This window comes from Talpa europaea, assembly GCF_964194135.1.
Source record: "Talpa europaea genome assembly, chromosome: 14".
In the NCBI taxonomy this organism is placed as follows: domain Eukaryota; kingdom Metazoa; phylum Chordata; class Mammalia; order Eulipotyphla; family Talpidae; genus Talpa; species Talpa europaea.
In genome coordinates, this window is record NC_140082.1 from 80,882,133 (window position 1) to 80,904,570 (window position 22,438).

The following is a 22,438-nucleotide window of genomic DNA, read 5'->3' on the forward strand; positions in this document are numbered from 1 at the left end:
TTAAATGTCTAGGTGTAACAGGGTGGTCCCAGAAAAGGGGGAGGTTCCAGGTTCCCTGCACCATGCAAGGGAGGGTGGAGCTGAGCAGGGAGAGAAGAAGCTGCTGAGGAGACTGAGGAAGGAAGGAAGCAGGATGGAGCCAGAAGGAGACCTGGGGGAGGCACATGGAGCTGAGAGACTCATGAAGAAACTGCGCTTGCATTTTGGTCGTGGACTGGGTGACACAGATGTGGGTGAGAGACCCGTGGGGAGGTGACAATGGCAGCTTTTATCTTGATTTTGATTTTGCTCTTTTCATTCCAGACTTGTCTGTTGTTTCTGACCCTTTTCTGTGGGTCCCCACTGGAAGGTGCTTTAGACTTGTGGCAGGCTTTGGGGCCTTGTTCTGGGCCGATCCCATATGGATGGAGTTTTACTCACGAGGGGACGGGTAACTTTGGGTGCTTCGTTTAGAAACTAGACTCTTTGCCTTACCTGTATTGTTTCCTAGTTTTATTAAAGTTCCTTCCCATTAAAGTCTCATGTGTTTTGTGTTGATGCGGCGGATGGCAGAACCCATTTAGAATAGGCAGGTTTGCGGGGTCTGGGGTGCCCCTCTCCCTGCCCTATAACATAAGGACCACAGACCTAACCACAAACCTGTGTAGGGTGCAGCGTTTTATGTCCTTTAGAGCATTCTCAGCCAGCTGGCTGGAGCGGATAACGCCCCCTCCCCCCCACACACAGGTTCTCACGTGGAAGCCTCGGGGTCAAAGCCCTGGACAGGGTCGGGCACCTTAAGTCGGGGCCCACCACTGGTTCCCAGGGGTGCCCGCCCACGTGGGAGGAGTGAGCACAGTCACAGCCTCCTTTACTTCAAGGTGCACGGACACAAGAGAAACTTCCCCTTGGGAACTTTCACATTTTGCTTAACTTGCGGATACAAACGTCCAGGAGCAGGGCCCCTCCAGCATCCCAGACACAGGCCAGCAAAGACAGCAGCACCGGGGGCGCGTCGCCCTCAGACGTCAGTATCAGGCGCCGGGGGGCGTGGCTGTTCGATTGCTTCTGTCTGGACGTCGAGCGGCGCGCACGTGTGCCGCCTGCGATTATTGCTGCCTGCGGGCGGGCGCGGGGCACGCCGGGACGGCTGGAAGGCGGGAGGCGCTGGGCGCGCCGCGGCACCGGGAGCGGGAGGCGGCAGGATGGTGAAGCTGACGGCGGAGCTGATCGAGCAGGCGGCGCAGTACACCAACGCCGTGCGGGACCGCGAGCTGGACCTCCGCGGTGAGTCCGGGGGGCGGGCGCGGGCTTCTGCGCGCCTCCCCGTGGCCCGCGCCCCGCCGCGTGCGCCGAGGGCGGGAGCTGAGCCCCCGGGGCCTGCATGCGGGGCCCGGCGCCTGCACCCCCGGGCGGAGGCCCGCGCTGGGGCCACCCCCCCTCGGCCACCCCAGGCTCCCTGACCCCGACCCCGGCCCGTGCTCGCGAGGCCGCCGTAATTACTCCCTGGTCCATGCCCCCGGGCCTTTGTGAGGCCTTGTTTGTTGTGTTCACCAGCCTGAACTGTTGGAGGGGCCTCCCCGGTGGCGCAGCGGGTCGAGCACAGTGCTGTGAAGCTGTCCGCAGCCTCTGCAGCACGGGTTCGATTCCTGGCCGGCCAGAGAGAGTCCCACATGGTGCAGCAGACCTCTCCTGTCTCACCCGCTGCTCCCCTCAGCAGTGCTTTCCATCCGTCTGCCTGTTCTGTTCCCCACTCGGTCTCTGGTGCATCCTCTCACCCTCCCGCACATCTGGCCTGTACCCCAGTTCTTGTATAAATAAAATAAAATCTTTAAAAAAAAATGAACTGTTGCAGGGCCGAGAAAATACAGTTATTAACGGTTGTGAGCTTATTGCAGGGCGTAGTTGGTGCTCAGTAAATAGGCTCAGTTACTGTTGTGAGGGTGTAGATAGGATGCGTGGCAGTAATTTCTAATTTGTAAGGAAGGGAAGGAAGTCCAGAAACAACAGCAACTGATTCCCCCAGTATTTCGTTATTGGTTTTGATTAGTTTTTTTTTTTCTTATCAAAACCTATTAAAGAGTGGACTGTTTTATCGAGGCTTGTTGTGCCAGGTGCACTAAGTGGTGGAAGCTCTTGGAACTAGTCAGATATCTGGGACTGTTTCAGTCTTAGTGTTGTTTGATAGGAAACTGAGGCTGCAACTATCTGGTTAGCATTTCCAGCGATGGTCTTAGGAACGATATGAAAGCACCTTCTCTGGGGATAAGATAATATAATCATGACCTGAGATTACTTCCATGGGGACACAGGGTCTCACGAACAGCTCTTTTCAGGCTCTGCTTTCTGCTTAGACTCTTGCCGATTCTTAGGAAAGTTTAGTGCTTTTATTTTGTTGATAGTAAGTTTCTTAGAGAAAGGTTCAAGTCAAGAGAAAATGACCACTTTGGTTCTCATACAGCTTGCTCTCTGCGGTGTGTTAAGTCAGAAGTGCATCCAGAGTGGAGGATACTGACTTGGAGACAGTGCTTACTTGCATGTAGCCCTTACATCTCTGAATTGTGCATTTTATTCTCAGCTGGGTTCATTTCTTCTGGTGCCTAGCACAATGTTTATGACCATGTCAGATCATTTATTTGAGTGAATTGTTCACAGGTTGCTTTATCACTGTGTATAAATCATAGACCTTCATCTCTAGATTGGAACTGGGAGAGGTGATAAAAGGGGGAACTGCCTTGAATTGCAAGGATATCCTGATCATTTCTATGAGTCTGGACTGTGGAAATGCAAAAGAAGTTGAGAAGTGTTGTCCACAATGTAAGGACAGGACTTGGATACTGAGAGTAAGCAAGCAACCTATGGTATAAGTTCCTGTTATGGCAATTAAGCAGCTCACTTAGAACAGTAGGAGGTACCTTGTAAATATTCTTGTACATCTAGTTACCAGTATTACTGTTGGGCAGTATTCATCACTCTTGTTGTCATCATCTTTTTAATGTCCACTGCTAGGTGGAAGCGTCATGGCAGCTGAAACTAGTAACTTGCATGGTGTTTGGTGAGGCATAGGTTTTAGGTACTTTGTGAATAAATTAAAACCTAGAGCTAAGGTACCATGAAATACCACTAATGCTTTCAGGCATTTTGTCATCATGTTAACTTGTGTGGTCTTTTTCCCTCCATTTTTCAGGGTATAAAATTCCCGTCATTGAAAATCTGGGTGCTACCTTGGACCAGTTTGATGCTATTGACTTTTCTGACAATGAAATAAGGAAACTGGATGGTTTCCCTTTGTTGAGAAGACTGAAAACATTGCTAGTGAACAACAACAGAATATGGTAAGTGTCTGCCAGTGGAAAATAAAATTTTTCACCTGGAGTAAATGTCTGAAGTAAACGTTTCAGTGTTTCCTCTAAAGGTTTTAGTACAGATTTCCTCTTTAATGTGTGTGTTTTTTCTTAAAATGAGAAATGAGCTGCGCTTTTCCCATAGAGATCCTGACAATTGGTTTTAGTCTAATCTTACTGGTCTAGTCTATTAAAGAGTCTTGCATATTTATATATTTATAAATTAAAACCATGGTGTTTTTACATATTCTGACTCTAAAACAGTCTTAATTATTGAAAGAAATATAGTGTTCAACAATTATATTTTTGACTATCTCTCTACCTCATGTCCTCTGCCATTTGTTTAACTACAACTGGTTTTTAAAATATTAATTGAAATCTTTGACCTTTCATCATCACTCTGTCACTTTTAGTGGGAAAAAGTTGTTGAGGATCTATAGAAACTGTCTTTAAAAAGCACTAGATAGGGTCTTCCCTGGTGGTGCAGGGGTTAAAGTCTCAGCGCTATCAAGCTATCACCAGCCACTGTGGCCTGAGTTTGAACCCCAGCTAGGGAGCTGACCCACATGGCTCAGCAGACCTCACCTGTCTTGCCCACTGATCCCCTCAGCAGTGTATTTCAATAGATTCACCTGTTCTGCTCCCCACTCTGTCTCTGGTGGATCCTTTCATCCCCTGCACCTCTGGCCTATACCCTAGTTCTTTGCATAAATATATCTTTAAAAAAGAAACACTAGATGGTACCAGGTAATGAGTTTATTTTAATGGGTATATTTCTAAGAGGGTACCCATTCTCTTCTGGTAGATGTGTATGTCCTGTTCCAGAACTGTGAGTACAGAATCACTTGTATTTCTGTATGAAAGTCATGCGATGAGCTAAGCAGTTTGTTCTACACAGGAGGTTCTTCTGACGTGTGGTAGTGGAGAGAATCCTAGGCAGTGTTCAGGAGACTTGGAATCTAAAATCACACTTCTGTCATTAAACCTGTGACAGTGGTTTCCTCTTGGACCCTCATCTTCCCTCTGTCTGATAGGGTATTGGAAGGAGGACCTCTAAGGTTCTCCCAACTTTGAAATCCTCTGAAACAACTTAGGCAAAATTGTTAGCTTGCTTAATTTTAGCTTTTACTAAGAGTCCTTCTGTTTTTATCTTAGCCGTATAGGTGAGGGACTTGATCAGGCTCTGCCCTGTCTGACAGAACTCATTCTCACCAACAATAGTCTTGTGGAACTGGTAAGTTGAGCAGGGGAGAAATGTATTTGGGGAGAAGGTTTAAGGTACTACTGCTTCTTTCAGAAAATTTGGAAACTCTAGAATAAAGTTCACAGCAAAATATCTCATCGTTCTTATCTTTTTCTCAGGATCTGGGCCTTTTTCAATTATATGTGTTGCAAATACTTTTTCCCACTATAGGATTTCAATGGCCATGCCGGGGGGTGGTGGATGATGATTTTTTTCTACCGTTGAGACAGAAACTCAAGGGTCAAGATTTTAAGTTTACGAACCTTAAATTTATTTACTAATTCATTCAGTAGAAATATATTAATTATCTGTGATAGTATTGTGCCAGACATTGGAGCAGTAAAAAAATAAGTAAAAGATGAGGAGTCCGTTGTCCACAGGTACCCACCATCTCAAGTGCTAGGACAGCCAACGACGTTCATGTTCTTACCTGTGATCATTATTTTACAGGGTGATCTGGACCCTTTGGCATCTCTCAAGTCGCTGACTTATTTAAGGTATGGGAATTATTGGTGGTGACAATGAAGTCATTTAAAATGACATCTTTCCCAGACTTCAAAGCAAGTAGTTAGTAACATATACCTTTTAAACAGTTAAATTTTCCTTTGGGCCCAGTGTTCTGCTAAAATTTCTCTAATGTTACTTGTTAGGAAATGTAAAAATAGAAACTTTTCCTTGACTTACAGACTTATTAAATAGACCTGTCCAATGCTTTGCAACGATTGGTATTATGTTCCTTTTCTTGTAGTATTTTGAGAAATCCCGTAACAAATAAGAAGCATTACAGACTGTATGTAATTTATAAAGTTCCACAAGTCAGAGTGCTGGATTTCCAAAAGGTGAAACTAAAAGTAAGTATTATTCTGTTGATTGTAAGTCATTATAGAGTTCTGTTTTCCTTTATACTTTTTTTAAAGATTTATTTATTTATGCATACACGAGCTGGGATACAGGCCAGAGGTGGGTGGGGGAGGGCGGTGAGAGGATTCACCACAGATAGAGTAGGGAACAGAACAGGCAGATTGACTGAAATACATTACTGAGGGGAGCAGCGGGCGAGTCAGGAGAGGTCTGCTGCACCATGTGGATTGAATTTGTGCTGCAGTGGCTGCGGACAGTTTCATAGGCTGCGTCTTAACTCCTTGCACCACCAGGGAGGCCCCTTTTCCTTTATACTTTTGTGATTGATTTTTTAAATTGCCAGCTGAGGTTTACCAATTTGTGGTAAATATGTGGGAAAGAAAATGTCAGATTTTTTTCACAGCAGTTTATGGTAGGGCTTTGAACTGAAGCTCTCAGGTAGTGCCGCCCACGCACACGCAGTGCCATCTAAGCACCATGGCCATGAGCACTGCGACCAGACTGTACACCTTCCCTGAGGGAGCCTAAGGGAACCTATTTTTCAGCAGCTCTGATTGTTAGAATGGTTTTTCCCTTTCCTGGGAGTGCCGGTCCTGTTCCCCCTTACCCCACTGTTTTTGTTTTAAGCCTTCTAACTTTAGTTCCTTGAGAGACCCTCCTTGAAACTAGGAGAAGGGGCTTTCTTCGGGGAACTTCACTAGAAAAGGCAAAAACACTTTACATTTAATGTCAATTTGGCTTTTTGGTACTTTTACCAACCCAGAATATTTAGGAGAGTTTTCTTCCATGTTTTCTGAGGAATGCATCTGAATGCATGTGGTATTCCTATTTCCATTAACTCTGTGTGTGGTGTCGCTGTAGGAGCGTCAGGAAGCAGAGAAAATGTTCAAGGGCAAACGGGGTGCACAACTTGCAAAGGATATTGCCAGGAGAAGCAAAACGTAAGATACGGATATCCAACTTCTCTCTACTTCACCTTCAGAAACACTATCTGTCTGGCAGTTTGCTGCCTGCAAAATTAATCAAAACACCTGTGACTAATACAGTATTACACTTGGTGATGGTTATGACCGTCAGTGGTCCACACATCACATGAGATTTCTACCAGGTTAGTGGAGCAAATATTTCAGTATTCCATGTAAATGGATATCTTCTACATCCTGTTTTCTCTATAGGAAGATGAATTGGGTGGTGTTTCTGAAGGAGAGAGTTTCTTGTATCAGTTTGTTAACAAAGATAAGATACTACACTGGTTGAATTACTTTCAAACGTTTTTGAAAGTAAAGAGAAGCAATTTGTATTGGTCTGGATTTACAGTTATGTTCTTCCCTTCCCTTTCCAGTTTCAACCCAGGTGCTGGTTTGCCAACTGACAAAAAGAAAGGTGGACCATCTCCAGGGGATGTAGAAGCAATCAAGGTAATAATGTGTTAGGAATCTTAGACTGGAGAGAGCTAGGTGGGTGAAGGACACAAAGTTATGTAAATTCTTTCAGAAAATTGCACGTTTTCCCTTCCAGGTATGTCTCTATATAGGAAAAACTAGCTTAAAGTTGCTATTTGACCAGACTTTGAATTGCATTAACTGTACGCTCCAGTCGAAGTGGAAGAAGTTCTCTTCCTTCTCATTTTCCTAGGGTATATTTATTTGAATGGCCAGTTACCTTTTCATGCTGTCTCAGTGTTTGCCTGAACGATTACTTTCAAAGATTTGCTGTCTGAAAGGTCCTGATTGATGAGCGGTGAAAGTTCCAGTTTTACAATACCACCTCCTAAATTATCCAGTAAAACGCTTCAAATATGTGTTTATACTCACCAAAATTTTAAGACACATGAGATGATTATTTGATCTCTTTTATAAGAGGGTCTGTATCTGTGTACCAACTTTGGAAATTTATGATTTGGTTTCTGGGCTGATTTGAGTGTGCCAATAAAATTCTTCCCCAATGTAAGACAATTATTTAATGTTCCAACTTGAAAAGTTGCTGTTCATTTCTGTAGCTGTTTTCTGAGAGAATGACACTTAGAGATGAAATTGTTATCTCCGTTGTCATCTTTCCTCTAGAATGCTATAGCAAACGCATCAACTCTGGCTGAAGTGGAGCGGCTGAAGGGCTTGCTGCAGTCTGGTCAGATACCTGGCAGAGAACGCAGATCAGGTGAGGAAACATGTTCTGTCTTCATACTTCCAATGAGAATGTTTGATTAATGCCTCTTTACTTTCCTACTTATGTACATGAAATCTCATTAAATTTACCTTTGAAGAGAAAGAAATTAGGGTTGGTTTGTTTGTTTTGTTTTAATTTAAGTTGAAGCCAACATTATTTCATAGCCATGGAGTGAAATCTCAACACCATAGGTGATCTATGGGCTTTTACTGATATGTATTTATGAGATAGAAGTAGTTGGGAACATAGACTCCAGAGCGCAGCAGCCTGAGGCTCAGGTCTTAGCCTCACTACCTTTATCCTTGGGGTTTCTTAATCTCCACTAAGTCTGCTTCTTCATCTTTAAACCTGAGATAATAATTGTACCAACCACTAAAGGTTGGCAAGATGACCCAGTAACACACTTCATAAATAGCACTTAGCACAGGGTCTGAATCCGCAAGTTTTTGAAAGGAGTTAGCTATTCTAATACTCGAATGTCAGCATGCTGAGCATGCTTATACTCAAAATAGTAAGTTTTGATAAGAACTTAGACTGGTAACTCAAAAAAAATTCCTTAGGGAAATACTTGAACTGAAGCAAAAAATGAGTAAGATATTAGTTAGATCAGTGGTTCTTTGTGTCTTTGGATCCTCTGAGTTCAAAACTATATAACACTATGGCAGTATTTGCTTTTTTGTTGCATTTTAACTTTTGCACTGATGGTGCAAGAGCAGTGGTGGTTAAAACCACTGGCACCTCAGCAAAGGTTGAGGCAGTGGCCCAGAGGATGTTAGTAATTGTTATATTCTAAACTGCTCTGCTCTCAGTAAAATACATACCAGTTTTGCTTAAGAGTGTCCCTCACAAAGCAATGAAAATGATTCATAGTATTTATTACATGTCACCCCTTAAGTGCACATCTTTTCGCTACTCTGGATGACAAGGTGGCAGGCACAGCTGGGCACTCACTTCTGTATGATGAAGCTGTCTCCATGCACTTGATCTAGCTGAGAAGGAAACATCTCAGATATGAAGCCAGTCTGTCACTTCAAGGCAAAGAACCAATGGTGTTTGTTACCAATGATAAAATTTAAGATTTCAAGAAAAATTAAAAACTGGAAAACTTTTACCCATAACTGTAACCTTGACAGCTTCCCAGTACTTAAAAACTTTATGGAAGAAATCAGTGGTGATTTTTTTTGATGTCATATAATGAAATAGATCAATATTTGTAAGATCTACAGAACTCAGTGAATAAGTATTTCTTAATGTTGTTACAAATTGCACATGTATAATTTACACACAGAAAGTACAAGATAGCCAGTGGGTTTTCAAGTCAGAGCATGGACATACCAAAAGATTTCAGATTCTAGTTGCAAACTAACTTTTAAGAACTACCACTTTTCTTAATTTGTTTTCTCAATTTTCTCAGTATCAACAAGTATCTACAGCTGCTTATAAAAGCTATTGAAATACTCCTTAATTTTCTAACTATGCACCTATGAGGCTGATTTTCTTCATACCCTGTAATCAAAACCATGTATTAGAACTGGTGGGATGCTGAAGCCAGTGTAAGAGGCCAGCTGACTGTGCTTGAGCAGACATTGCAGAGTTAGGCAGAAATACCAGATAATGCCAGCTTTCTTACTATGTATTTTTGTTTGGGGAAGTTTTATTTTCTATATAAATAGAAGCGCTAACATGTGAAGGATTTATTAGTGAATTATTTTTTAAGATACTCAATTTTAATTTCTAATAATGTTATGGATAAATGTAATCTGCAGGAAAAATCTGTTTTAGAACTGCTGAGCTAGACAAAGGCAGGGCAGCATTGGCCTTCTAAGGAGAGAAAACTGCACAGGCAGCCAGCTCTGGTAAGAGGAGAGCATTGCACGCTTGAACTGACAGAGGCCATTGTGCATGAAGCTGGAGGCACCAGAGAATGTGCGAGATGTGCTGATAGCACAGGCCTGCACCGGGCCATGCGGGGAGCCACGAGCTATGATGGATCTATAGTTTGCTGAAAGCTTTCAAGGCTCTGTGGGGACAGGCAAGATAAGAAATTCTGAAGCGATTGTAATATGACAAGTATTTTTTTTTTGCGTCTTCTAGAATATTTACTTGGTCCTTGTGATCCCTTGGCATTTAAAATGTAGTCTGAAAGCACATGGGGAGAGAAGATACACACCACTATGGTGCTCCGTTTTCTAGATCTCAGTGTGCCAGGCTTTCAAGTAGCACTTCTGAGTAGTTTTTGTATCTAGAAATTTCATGTTTGGCTGTAACTATAGAAGCACTAGACTTAAATATTAACTCATAAGGTTAAAAGATTTCCTTTTTCAGAATCCATTGACCAAGATATCTGCCATGACTTGTTGAGCAAATGTAATGACATTTTGGTGGTGGTTGTCCTACTTTTCCTGATTTATTTTTAAAGATTTTATTTACTTGTGCATACAAGAGCTGGGGTACAGGCCAACGATGCGGGGGGTGAGAGGATTCACCAGAGACAGAGTGGGGAACAGAACAGGCAGATTGACTGAAATACACTGCTGAGGGGAGCAGCAGGCGATTCAGGAGAGGTCTGCTGCGCCATGTGGGTTCCCAGCTCCCTGGCCGGCTAGGGGATCGAACTCATGCTGCAGAGGCTGCGGATTGCTTCATAGTGCAGTGCTTAACCCCTTGAGCCACCAGGAGGCCCTACTTTTCCTAATTTAGAAACAATAAAGTCTCTGACTGTTCCCAGTATTTAGCATGTAGTAAGTACTCAAGTGTTTTTGGAGTGAGTGTTCCCACTTTCTTTGCCCATGGTAGTGGCAAGAACAAACCTCTTATGTATAAGCTTTTTAGAGTCACACATACTAGATTCTTGACCAGAACAATTAGAGTGGGAAGTAACTGGTGTGCCTTTCATAAAACACCTTTGTGATTCTTTTTTTAAGAATTGCCCATCCTTTTCAGTCCCTGCCGAGGACACACTTGTCTGGATTCTAAAGTCTTTGAGGCAGGGGCAGCTGGTGGGTGTTTGTATCTAGCCCAGGGCCTTGCACACATTAGCCTAACAGGATGGACATGCTTACTGAGTGCAGAGGGTCTCTAAAATCGGTGTGACTTCTAACTTTTTGTTTTTCTTTAGGCCCCACTGATGATGGTGAAGAGGAAATGGAAGAAGACACAGTCACAAATGGGTCCTGAGCAATGTGGCCTGAGTACCTCCAGGATATGTAATGTGCCCACTCTATGGAATAAGTCCTGCTTTTTCAACATGGAATAATAGTCTTTTTGTGTCTGCAAAATGGAGTTGATAGCATTGTTCAAATGCTTGAAACAGCTGCTGGTAATTTTGTAATATAAATTTTGAAATCTAAATGCCAGTTTTTTATAAATAGTCAAAATAAAAGACACTCAACTGTGCTGCCAGCTTGCATGTCCTTAGAGTGTGTGTGAGTAAGGTGTTTATGTTGGAAATGCGGGAGGGTGGTGCTTCTAGGTTGGCTTCCTGGTCCTCTAGATTTTCAGTAAAACTCAAGATTGGATGCTGCCAATGATTGCAAGAACCTGATATCTCTGGCACATTTTTTTCTGCACAGAGGATAATAAGAGCTTCATTAAGCAGTTTTAGGGCTTACAATAATCAGCATCCTTTGATGTTTTTATGTAACTCAACATATAAACAGCACATCAATAAATTCCTGATTTGGAAATTTTCAGAGGGAAGTGTTACTCAGCTGGTCAGGTGGTGGTATGTGAACGGCAGAGCAGCTGGTGCCCACTTTTCCTTACAGCTCCTAGACATTTGACCACATTTCTCAAAACCATTATGGCCAGTTTAGGCCAATCTGGAAAAAAAGGTGGTGGAAAAGAGCGCCTTTACCATCCATCTTTGCTTATTTTTAAACAATTTTTGCTTCCCCCTACCTCTTGGGTTGTTTCTTAAAGCATTCTGAGTGGTTCTAAATGGAAGAAACATTCTTCTAAATGGATCCTTAAGCAGTTTTGTATGATTGCTGGTCGGCTGACTTGTTCTCTGCAAGGTGCCTGAGTCGTGAAGGAGCTCCATCTAGCTGGGAAGACAGCCACAAAGCACAGCATGCTGAACTGCAGTTCAGTATAACTGAAAGGCAAGAGAAGGCTAGAGCGTGCAGAAAGCTGTAAAAAGGAGATGGAACTTTCTTTTAAAGAAGCTGGCCTTTAGATTTCCACAGTGACCTTAAGCCAGTGTTTTTCTGCCTCTAATGATAACGCCCCATGCCCTCCAGGGATCTTATTCAAAGGCAGGGGCAAAGCTCTGTAACTTGGAGAGCAGTCCACCACTGTGGCCCAGAGCTGATTGAATTGCTCTGTTCTTGTATTAGCCTCTCCTTGGCAGATTTGAGGACTGAAGTTTTGGGTGAATTCTTGGGGCATTTAGGCCAAATATATAATAGATGGGTTTATAAACTCTACCTTATTGCTAGCTTACTGTGATAGGAAGCACAGACTCCCTCTCATCAAGGTGCTTTTTGGGGTCTGAACACTGTTTAACCTGTACACAGGATCAGAACAGAAGGACATGATAGGGTCTTCAGATCTGCTGCTTCCTGGACTGGATTAGAATGTAGCCCTTCAGCACCTTGTATAACAGACCAGTGAGGATGCCTTTTCTATTTCCTCATGACCCTCTGTTAGCACAAACTGACCTATAACGTCGCTCCTAATTGGGCGATCAAAATGATGGAGTTTTTCTTTTGTGCACTTAGAGCAGGAGGTGCTCTGTTTCCATGTTCATGAACCACCTCACTGAGTGTGACTCTGAATGAGGCTCTGGCCTCAGTTGGTGGCAGTTAACTTTCTGCTAGTTCCTTACCTCTAAGAAGTTGTTTAAGTCCTGACTTGGACTCTTCTGCAACACTTAGCAATAATATGAGACTTTAGTATCTGAGAGCTAATGATAAAAAAATCAAAATGAGGACTAGTTACATCATTTATGTTACGGTGCCAAGTGAGGATTTTGAAAAAATTTTAATCAAAGGAGAGAGGACTTTTCACTCAGAATCCAACCTCCAACCTAACTTCTCCCAGAAGCCCAATATTTTTTTTTTCATTTCTAGCTTTTTTTCTCAAAGCTACCCAGTATTTTTAATGTATGATTTTTCGGAACATAAGGTTCATTCGGGATAAGCAGAAACTTGTGCCAATTGCTAATTGATAAGCAGTGTTCATTCGGCACAGCAGAAACTTGTGCCAATTGCTTCTCAGCCTTTTGGCTAAGATTGAGTATAGAAACTTTGCCAGTGGCAGTTGTGCAACAAAAAAACTTTCATGTCTTTGCAACTACAAGATGTTTATTTGAATTGTATTTGTATGCAGTCAGTAAGTGCCCTGGTCTTGAGGTTCTAAGAGCTATAAATTTATGAAATGCATTATATATTTACGTATTTTAATGTAATTTTAAAGGCCACAGTGGGTATCTCTCAGAAAGTTTGTCATTGAAAGGTGCCTTATGTTATTCCTGTTTAAGAAGAAGCACTATTGTCTGATTGCCATCTCTTATTATCACTTCCCTACCAACTCCCTTCTTCTGTCTTGATGCCATACTTTTGTGAAAAGGTGAGGTTTGACAGCTTATGAGTTAACTACTGGCACAATAGTGCTCCCTAATAGGTGACCCCAGAACTCACCCATTCTCATAACTGGCTCTTCTTTTCACTGTGGGTTTGTGGACTCATTTGGATAACTGTGCTGTGCATTTCATTCTCCTTGGGCAAAGGCACAGGAAGGAAATGCTGGAAGTTTGTTAAACTCAAAACTGACACATTGTTCCTTCTGCCCACCTCATTAACCAAAGAAAGCCACCTGGCCAAGTCAGGATGGGAAAATACACTCCTTTCACCTTGTGGGGATAACAGGGGTGTGGGCTTTCTGGATACTACCTTTGCCCTGTTTTCGCAAATAATTCCTGTGTGGTTGTATTGAGCACAGTGTTTGCTGAAATAACTTTATGGCTAATAACTAAGTGAGGGAGATAGGCTCAGATTAAAGGGACCAAGATAACAAAATCCCGGCTGAGAAGGAAAAAGTAACTTCTATAAATGGGAGAACAACTTATTAGGAAGTGAAATGAAAGCCCATCATCCATGAACTCTAATAATTCAACATTCATTATATTTTAACTGAACATACTATTCATTATATTGTAACACACCGTAGTTCACAACAGTATACAAAGGTGGTTTGTTCTTGTATATGTTTAAAGAGTCCATTGTTGTCATGAGTGTTATGCTGGTTTCTATATTTCAAAGTTCTGAGTGACAGGATTAGTTCAAGAGTTTTGTTTAAAGATAGAAATGAAATATTATAATTTCCATCTTCATGATTGCAGCTATCATAGGGCAGGTTGGTAAATGAGGTATATAAAGCAGCCTCCCCCCCCCCCCATTTAACTAGATATATGCAGCATTTTGGCATTTTTATGATAATGCAGGCTGACTTAACTCACTGGTTTGAAAACAAATAGCAAATCTCCATAACTACTTCAAGCTTAACTCCTGAACTATACATGAGCTCTAGACGGATGACCAGATGTGCACAGCAGCTTTCTTGGAGCTTTCTCATCTTCATCTCATTTTGTTATGGCAGTAACTGTTAAAAACTCCTAGCTAACACAGCAGCAATCTTAATCACCTAACTTAACAGTATAAAAACAAACTCCCAAGAATTGATTGAAACTGTTGTGCTGAATCCTCTTCTGAGCAGTAACTTCCTGAGAGAGGAGAGAGATCCTGACCAACGTCTTCTGCAGGACAGTGCCCCTCACATCCATAGGGTAAAAAGTCAGACAACCTTGATCATCCTGAGTGGTTTGTCACTATTTATACACAAGTACATCTGAAGACGAAGTATCGCAACTATTTTCAATATAATCCCAAGAAATCCTTTTTAGCACATAGTACATGATGCTAGAACAAGTAAGAAATCACATCAAAGAGTGGTTTGTCCTTTACTAGTGAGAGGAAATATCCAAGGAAGAAAACTAAACTCATCAAATCAAAGGCTGTCTTAATAGCCTTTATTGACAAAATCCAGACTCCTCAATTTCCCAATTTGTGGAGTCCATTTTAGAATGAACCAATGCTTCTAGACTTTTATTTGCTATGGCCCATGAACTCCTTCAATAATATCTTATTTACTGCTTTTAAAACACCCTGCTAAATAGGGCAGTGTGTGGGTGCGTGCCTGCCTCACCCTGTTTACCACACAATGTCACCACCTCTACAATTTTTTCAGTTATTAATTATCAAGTCTTGAGACACAACTGGATACATTTCTATCAAAGCCTTCACTAAAAGCCAAAGGTCAGATTTTAAAGTCACTAAAGTAGACCCAGAGAGGTAGCAACAGGTGAGCAGAAGCGGGTGGAGGGAAGCATGGCAGGCCGAGGAAATAGGGCACTATTATAAATAACTGAAAACGCCTGTGACACAGTTAAGATTCCTTATTCCTTGGAGCCACAGTTGTCTGCCAAGGTTTCAACTGGATGGCAAGATCACGACGACTTGCTTAGGCGGAAACACCACCAGCAGTAGGGGAGACTGTCCATATTTTTCTACACCCTGGCGGTGTGGACACTGGCTGCTAGAACCAGGAGAATTGCCAAGCAGCCGGCCCCTATTGCCATAGGCTCTATTGTGGGCTCCTAGCTCCGTTTCCAGGGGTCCCCCGACCTCCTGTAACCGATCAAAGATAAGAAGTCGATAAGTAGGTCAGTCACGCGACCTCAGGCCAGCAGTGTGGACATTCCTTGACGCCAGGCTCAGCCCGGACACTCTCGCGGCCTGGCCCCGCCCCCGCTGCGCCCGGCCGGGCGTCGGGGCGGACTCGCGTTCCGATTGGCCAGGATCCCGTGACGCAGCGGCGGGCGCGCCACGCGTACGAAGGGGCGGGCCGGAAGGAGCAGGCTCGCGCTGACGCGGCCGGGCAGCTCGGCGGCGGCCATGGAGCAGGACGGGGAGCAGCTCGCCGCGCGGCCGGCCCTGGAGACGGAGGGGCTGCGTTTCCTGCACGTCACGGGTGAGCAGCCGCGGGCCGGGGGCCAGGGCGCTCGCGCCGCCACCCCTGCAGCGCGCCGCTATGTTGGGTGGGTCGCCCTTCGCTCCGCGCTGGGCCGGGCCCGGGGAGGCCTGCCAGGCGGCCGGCGCCGCTGCCGCGCTCAGGTCCGGGAGGCCGGCCCGCAGAGCGCGCTGAGCTCGCCCAGAGCCGCCCTCCTGGGCTGCGTGCGGCATCAGGGCCTTTGGTGAACGGTTCATTTACTTTCTGAGAAACAAGCCCTTCCGGGTTACGGTTACTAGGCCCGCTCGCCCCCAGTTCTGTCCCTTACTAACACCCAGCGCGGGCGCGGCTCCCCACCCATCCACACGGAAAGGTTTGCTCCCTTGGTCTAGAAAGACTTAGATCAGTTCACTTAAATACACTTCTTTCCTGTGATCTTACCATTCTGTCAATTGGATAAAAGTCTTTCCAGCCTTTAACACCCAGCTGCCGTGCCCTGCATCTCCCAGGCTTGCCCCGCTGACTCCACCGATGGTTGGGAATTTCCTTTTCAAGTGATCCCTGAATTGTTGTGCTTCTCCCTCATTTTAACCTGTCTTTTAAAAGGGCGTTTGCCTCAGCTAGATGATGAAGGTTTTGAGGGCAGGACCTACACCGATTGTCTTGGTTGAATTTTATTTAAAATAGCAGCAGCCTTTTCAGCTTAACTATATTCTTCTTTTCAGTGGGCTCCCTGCTGGCCACCTATGGCTGGTACATCCTCTTCAGTTGCATCCTTCTCTACGTGGTCTTTCAGAAGCTCTCCACCCGGCTGAGGGCCTTGAGGCAGAGGCAGCTGGACCAGGCTGCAGCAGCTGTGGGTCAGTACCTGATGACAGAAGAGAAGGCGGTGACTTTTCACCTGCTACCTTTAATACATAAAATTCACCTGCTACCTTTAATACATAAAATTAGTGTATTACTAAGAGTAAGAAGCGCATGATTCTAATTTGCATGAAAGGAATCCTGTTTTTCTGCTCCTGAAATTGATTTTGGTGGATAGGCAATATTTTTTTCCCAGAGATTTTAATGGAATGGAAAACCTGTCTGATAGCCTGTAAAACACTGACTGCATGTCTTGTTGAGTGTTTTTTATATAGATTAGGTTAAAATGAAAACTTCACATCTCTGTACTTAGGTTTGCCTAGTAACTTGGAGTTCTCACTAGACCCTTTGGAAGTGATGAGTAATTCACCATTTGTTCTTTGTATCCACATTTTGACTTTCACAACTTACTCATCAGACCTCATTTTAAATTACAAATGGCTCTTTAAACTCAGTCCCTGTGAAAAGGTAGCCTTTTCAGTGGTGATAAGCTACAGTTTCTGAGAACATATCCAGAACATAAAATGTGTTTTGAGAACAGCAGCACAAGTAAACAAATACAGATACTCATTCAAATGAATCACCATGGTTCCTGAGATAGGGCAGGAAAGCAGAGTTCCTAACATAAAAGTAGTAATTCATAGAAAGACTTAGATCAGTTCACTTAAATACACTTCTTTCCTGTGATCTTACCATTCTGTCAATCTTTTGATTGTTGGCTATATATCCAATAACAGACTACAAAGTACAGTTGAAAGTCTTGCATAAGAGGCCATGGAATATCTCAGTCACCTACTGCAGCCATCAGATCACATACATGTCAGTCACAGGGCCTATCCCAGACTTTCTGATTAAGAACTGCTGAAGGAGGCCAGAAATCTGCATCTATAACAGTTTTCTGGTGCCGTGGATATTTAAGTAGGGGCAAGAACAATTTGTATGGGATAATCCCCCAATCCCTTAGGTAGTAAAACATGCAGGGGGTTGAATTTTTACATAAAACATAAGCACGTTGTTTGACTTCTGTATTTTTGTATATTTATATGAACCCTCATGAGTTTCCATTTTATATTCTAAAAACATACCATTTTTTCTGATATTTCAGAGCCTGATGTTGTTGTTAAACGACAAGAGGCTTTAGCAGCTGCTCGTTTGAAAATGCAAGAAGAATTAAATGCCCAAGTTGAAAAACATAAGGAAAAACTAAAACAGGTATGAATTGGTTTTTAGTTTGAATGTACAATCTTAAGTAACATGAGGCTTAGTGGGTAAAAATGTGTATGTGCTCACTGGCCCATTTCAGGGGTACTAGGAACAATTAGTGGCCAAATCATTTCCACTTAGTGTTGGTCAGCATGCTTTCCTCATGCAGCTCCTTCGTGTTTAGGGGCACTCTTAAAGGCATCTTTTACTTATGCTTTTGCTTTCTAGGTTCCTGACAGTTATATTTTACTTAGTAAAATCACGTGTCCAGGTGTGGCACCATCAGACGCACAGTATACACTTTGAGCTTCTTGCTCCATGTTCTCTTCTAAGCTGTGTGTCTTACATGACCTGCCTTGGTGGGACCACTCTTCTGTGGAATGAAGGAGAAGTGGGGGAAGTCGCGACACATTCAGCTGGAGGGGTGTGCTGATAGAGACAGAGCAGGAGATTGAGTTTTGAAAGGCATCTGGGTTGGCTGGGGGATGGTAGGAAAGGACGGGGAAGGAAGAACCGAAAGGGCTGTGGGAAGCAGCCCGAGGAGCCAGGTGAACGAATTGTGTTCCTCTTCACAGGAGTAAGATCACCTGCCTGAGATATATAATTGAAACAACAAATGTAGACTCTGCTTTTTACTTCCAGTCCAGAAGTTTCTGGGCCCTTCTCTTCATTCCCTCAAAAAAGCCTTTGCCAGCTCTAACGCAGCACAGAAGTCTTGCGTGTGTTGGTCTTGCATGTGTCTCTGGTATTTCACGGGTCGTGTGCCTTCTGTCTCTGCTGGTAGCTGTTATTTCTGCCTGGTCATTATGTGACTGGTCTCCCCACCTTGGCTGGAGGCCAAGAGGAAAGGACAGAACAAGACCACACCTACTATATACACTGTTCCTCCTTCCTCCTTGTTCTCCCTGTCTTGGTGCCTTCTTTTGTATTCAGTGACCGTCTTGCCTTAAGTATAGTTGCTTACCTAATGTACTAGCATATTACCGTTTAATTTTTTTAAAAAAGATTTATTCATACAAGAACTGGGGTGTAGGCCAGAGGTGTGGGGGGTGTGAGAGGATCCACCAGAGACAGAGTGGGGAGCAGAACAGGCGGATCTACTGAAATACACTGCTGAGGAGAGCAGCGGGCGCGACAGGAGAGGTCTGCTGTGCCATATGTGGGCCAGCTCCCTGGCTGGGGATCAAACTCATGGTGATTGTGCTGCGACTTAATCCCTGTGCCACCAGGGAAGTCCCACATTACTATTTAATTTTTTTAAATCACACAAGATAGAAACAAAAATTTTTGCTAAAGTCTGTGACTGCTCCCCATTCCCTCTCTGCCAGGCATTCCATATTAAGTTTTTATGATATTCTTCCTCACAAACAAAAGATTTAAGTGACTTTCCCAAGTGACACAGCCTGTTAGCAACAAAACAGGCTTGCCAGCCTCCTCACAGGTCCCAGGCCTTCCATACTACCACGATGTCCTCTGAAGGGCAAGTTTCAGAAGAACTGAATCGGTGTCCTTTTTTCCTTGACTGTTTTCTGTGATACAGTGTTCAAAAACAAAAAGTTCTATTTGTGATTTAGTCACATCACACTGCTAGATGACAAGTTCTATACACTGAAGAAAAGGCAGGTGAAAGTTTAGTTTTGAAACCAAGTCCTCACTGTTCCTTTTACGTTTTAAGACATTTCAATTGAGAACTGTCAAAATTAACATTTTCTTTGAGTAACATGGCAGCTGGTGAATTCATTCTGAACAATGTGCAATTCTTTCTCAGCTTGAAGAAGAAAAAAGGAGACAGAAGATTGAAATGTGGGACAGCATGCAAGAAGGGAAAAGTTACAAAGGAAATACAAGAAAGCCTCAGGTAACAGCCTTGACCTAGTAACAGTTTTGAAGTAGATGAAAATTAATCAAAGAGGCTGTTTTAAAATATTCTTAAGCCCTGTGTGTTCAAATAGGAAGACGACAGCCCTGGGCCTTCTCCTTCAGTCATCCCCAAACGAAAATCTGAAAGAAAGCCTTTGCGGGGAGGTGGTAAGTAGCAAAGGGTGAAGCATTGTGAGCAATTACAGGATGTACTGACCTTTTAAAAACAAGATTCTGTTTCTTTGTTTTATCTGTAAATTGAGACTAATTCCTAAGTTTAAGGTAAATAACAGAAACAGTTGCAAAATAGCCCTCAGTGGCTGGGACTCTCCAACCTGCCTAGCCCTGTAGTTCAGTAGGCCCGGGGCAAGACTCCTGTTCCTAGAGGCCTGTCACCTCCTTGTCCTCCCTGTCCAGTTAGTCAAAAGGTAAACACTGGGTAAGAACAGAATAAAGGAGGTCAGTCAAAGCCCTCAGGGAGTATTTGGAATGAGTCCACACCCCTGGTGAGGGAAGAGGTTAGCAAGAGAAGAATTGGTTTGCTCATCTTGCAGGTGAATGTCAGGAGCTGGAACTCAGTGGTTTTGGTCTTTCCAGCCAGAGTCACGTCATTTCCTACACATAGCTTACTCAGTGAGATGAACAGTTGCTCATTTTGAACTTTTTCTGTGCACACCCCTACATTCCCCCATCACCGCCTCCCATCCCCCGCTTATAGTGATCTCTTTAGTCTGTCTCCTGCCATCCTTGAGGACTTTCACACAGGCTTGGGAAGATGAGACTCACAAAAATAACTAATCCTTGGTGATCTGTGGGGAGTGGAACACTAATCCCGAGAGAGCAAAGACACTACAGCACTTGCGTGCTGTAGAGGACAAAGACTCACCTCCACTGGAAGAGCAGGGTTTTCTGCAGGGGGTGCTGCTGTGGATGCAGAGCTGGATAGCCTCTTGGAGGACCACAGGCTCTAAGGCAGCCTGGACATACGCTGGTCTACCCTTGTAGGCAGCTCTGGTCCCTGTCAGGAACCCAAAGCTGGCTTGCTAGAGGGAGCAATGTGTCAGGAAAGAAAGAACTTTCACCGTGAAAACTTTAAAAAATGTGTCTTGCTGGCAGACTTTCTTTTCAGAGCAAGCAGTGGTGAGATTTAGGAGAGGAGTAGAAACTATAGGAAAATGTAATACCTGACTGGTGTATGTGCGGGATGTCCCAAATAAGGATACTGAGGCACATGTTTGTCCTGCTCAAACATGCTCAGCAAGTAAAGAGCACAACCACCAGTCTAGTCACCAAATGGCTGTAAACTTAGGGAAGCTAATGGGAGGGGGTGGGGGAAAGGGCACATAGATTGCCCAGTTCTGCCTGGTAAGAGCAGCATGTTTAATTCTGTTTTGATTTTTAAATTTTCTGTAGTTTGAACAGCCCTTACATAAGCATATGCATCTTATTAAGCACCATAATAGAAGCTTTTACAGATTTAAATCCAGCTATCTTGAGGGTTTGGGGGCACAGTTTGTGTGTTTGGGGGAATTGAGACCAAGAAGCTTTGAATAGCTTCTTTTATTCCCCTCAGAATTCACTGCAAACTGCAGTCACCAAGTAAAAATATTTTCATATGGTAGCTGAAAGATTTGCGAACATGTCCGTGAGAGGAGAATGCATAGCTGTTGTCTCACAGTTTCGTGTTTGATGTAAGATGCTCCCAATACCGTTGTGCTTCCTTTCTCTTGCCCTAGGTTACAACCCTTTGTCTGGTGAAGGAGGGGGAGCCTGCTCCTGGAGGCCTGGACGCAGAGGCCCAACATCTGGTGGATGAGGCTAAGAATCTTGTTAGTGTCGCCTTTGACATTAGCAAGATGAGTCCTTCACCCTCAATTCAATTGCCTTAACGCACTTTTCACAGTGACTAGCCAAGGGGAGTGGAGTTTCTTTTCTTTGCTCTACCTGCATCTTTAAGGGATAAAGCCAGCATGCCAGAATCAATTCAACAGGTCATTGGTCACACTTCACTACAGCCAGTGATTCCGTTCATTGATTTCATGGGTAATTGCTAGTTGGTAGGTAAAAGCCCCAAGGTGATTAACAATTTTGATAAAAGAGGTCATTGAAATTATAAGGCCCTGCTGGTAGGACGTCTCTGTGATCGGTTGCGTTGAATGATGTCTTCCTTGTAAATGGTGAGCCCACCGGCAAGGATTACTGATGCAGACAGTTATTGAGGTAGTTTCTGTATATTTGTTTTTATGTACAGAACTTTGTAGAAAACTTGTAAATATTAAAAAAAAATGCAAAGAACATTTATAGTGTCTTTATTACTTTAAATTTCCGTATGGACTTCAATTTGTCAAACATTAAACAGGTTTTTATCATGCACCATCTCCTGTTTATTTTCCCTACTCATTATACTGCACCAGCAGCCAGCAGGCAAAGTGGCAGACAGTTGCAGTGCTTTCCAGAGTTGGCGGACTCCTTGGAGTTTATCCACAAAATCAGGCTCTTGGAGTTGAGCTGCTGAATTAATAAGATATGGAAACATCTTGCCAGGAGGTGCCTTGGCACTAGCGACCTGGTTTCTAAGAGCCCTGTCTGGCCTTACCCTAGCTCCCTGACTCTTCTGTTACATTCTTATCTGAGACTGTTGGGGGTTGCTGTAAAGGGCCAGCTAGTAAATATTTTAGACTTTGCAGGTTGCATAGTCTTTGGTTTTTACATTTTTTAAAAAATTGTTAAAAGTCGGAGCAGGTTGGCTCATGGACTACATTTGGCCTGTAGGCTATTTTTGAGAAGAAACGAACTTAACCACGTAAGAAGAAAACATTTCTGCCTAGCCAAAGCAATCACAAAGTTTAAAAAATGGCAAAGAATATTTGCAAACCACAAATCAATAAAAATTAGAATAGACGTCAAT

General features: G+C 43.5%; 2 protein-coding genes across 2 annotated transcripts; both read left to right on the plus strand.

Moving 5' to 3' along the window:
• Positions 1–1,184: 1,184 nt before the first annotated feature.
• SNRPA1 (small nuclear ribonucleoprotein polypeptide A') lies at positions 1,185–10,856 on the plus strand (the record flags this gene model as incomplete). The annotated part of the gene is made up of 9 exons (XM_084253130.1): positions 1,185–1,266; positions 3,167–3,314; positions 4,479–4,557; positions 5,017–5,063; positions 5,315–5,417; positions 6,289–6,368; positions 6,770–6,845; positions 7,491–7,584; positions 10,712–10,856. The coding sequence occupies 9 exons, from the start codon at positions 1,185–1,187 to the stop codon at positions 10,768–10,770; spliced, it is 768 nt and encodes a 255-aa protein (XP_084109256.1). The 3' UTR covers positions 10,771–10,856.
• A 4,692-nt stretch (positions 10,857–15,548) lies between these two features.
• On the plus strand, positions 15,549–21,346 carry SELENOS (selenoprotein S; the record flags this gene model as incomplete). The annotated part of the gene is made up of 6 exons (XM_084253375.1): positions 15,549–15,624; positions 16,329–16,463; positions 17,573–17,679; positions 19,439–19,528; positions 19,623–19,698; positions 21,267–21,346. The coding sequence occupies 6 exons, from the start codon at positions 15,549–15,551 to the stop codon at positions 21,344–21,346; spliced, it is 564 nt and encodes a 187-aa protein (XP_084109501.1).
• Between the last annotated feature and the right edge of the window lie 1,092 nt (positions 21,347–22,438).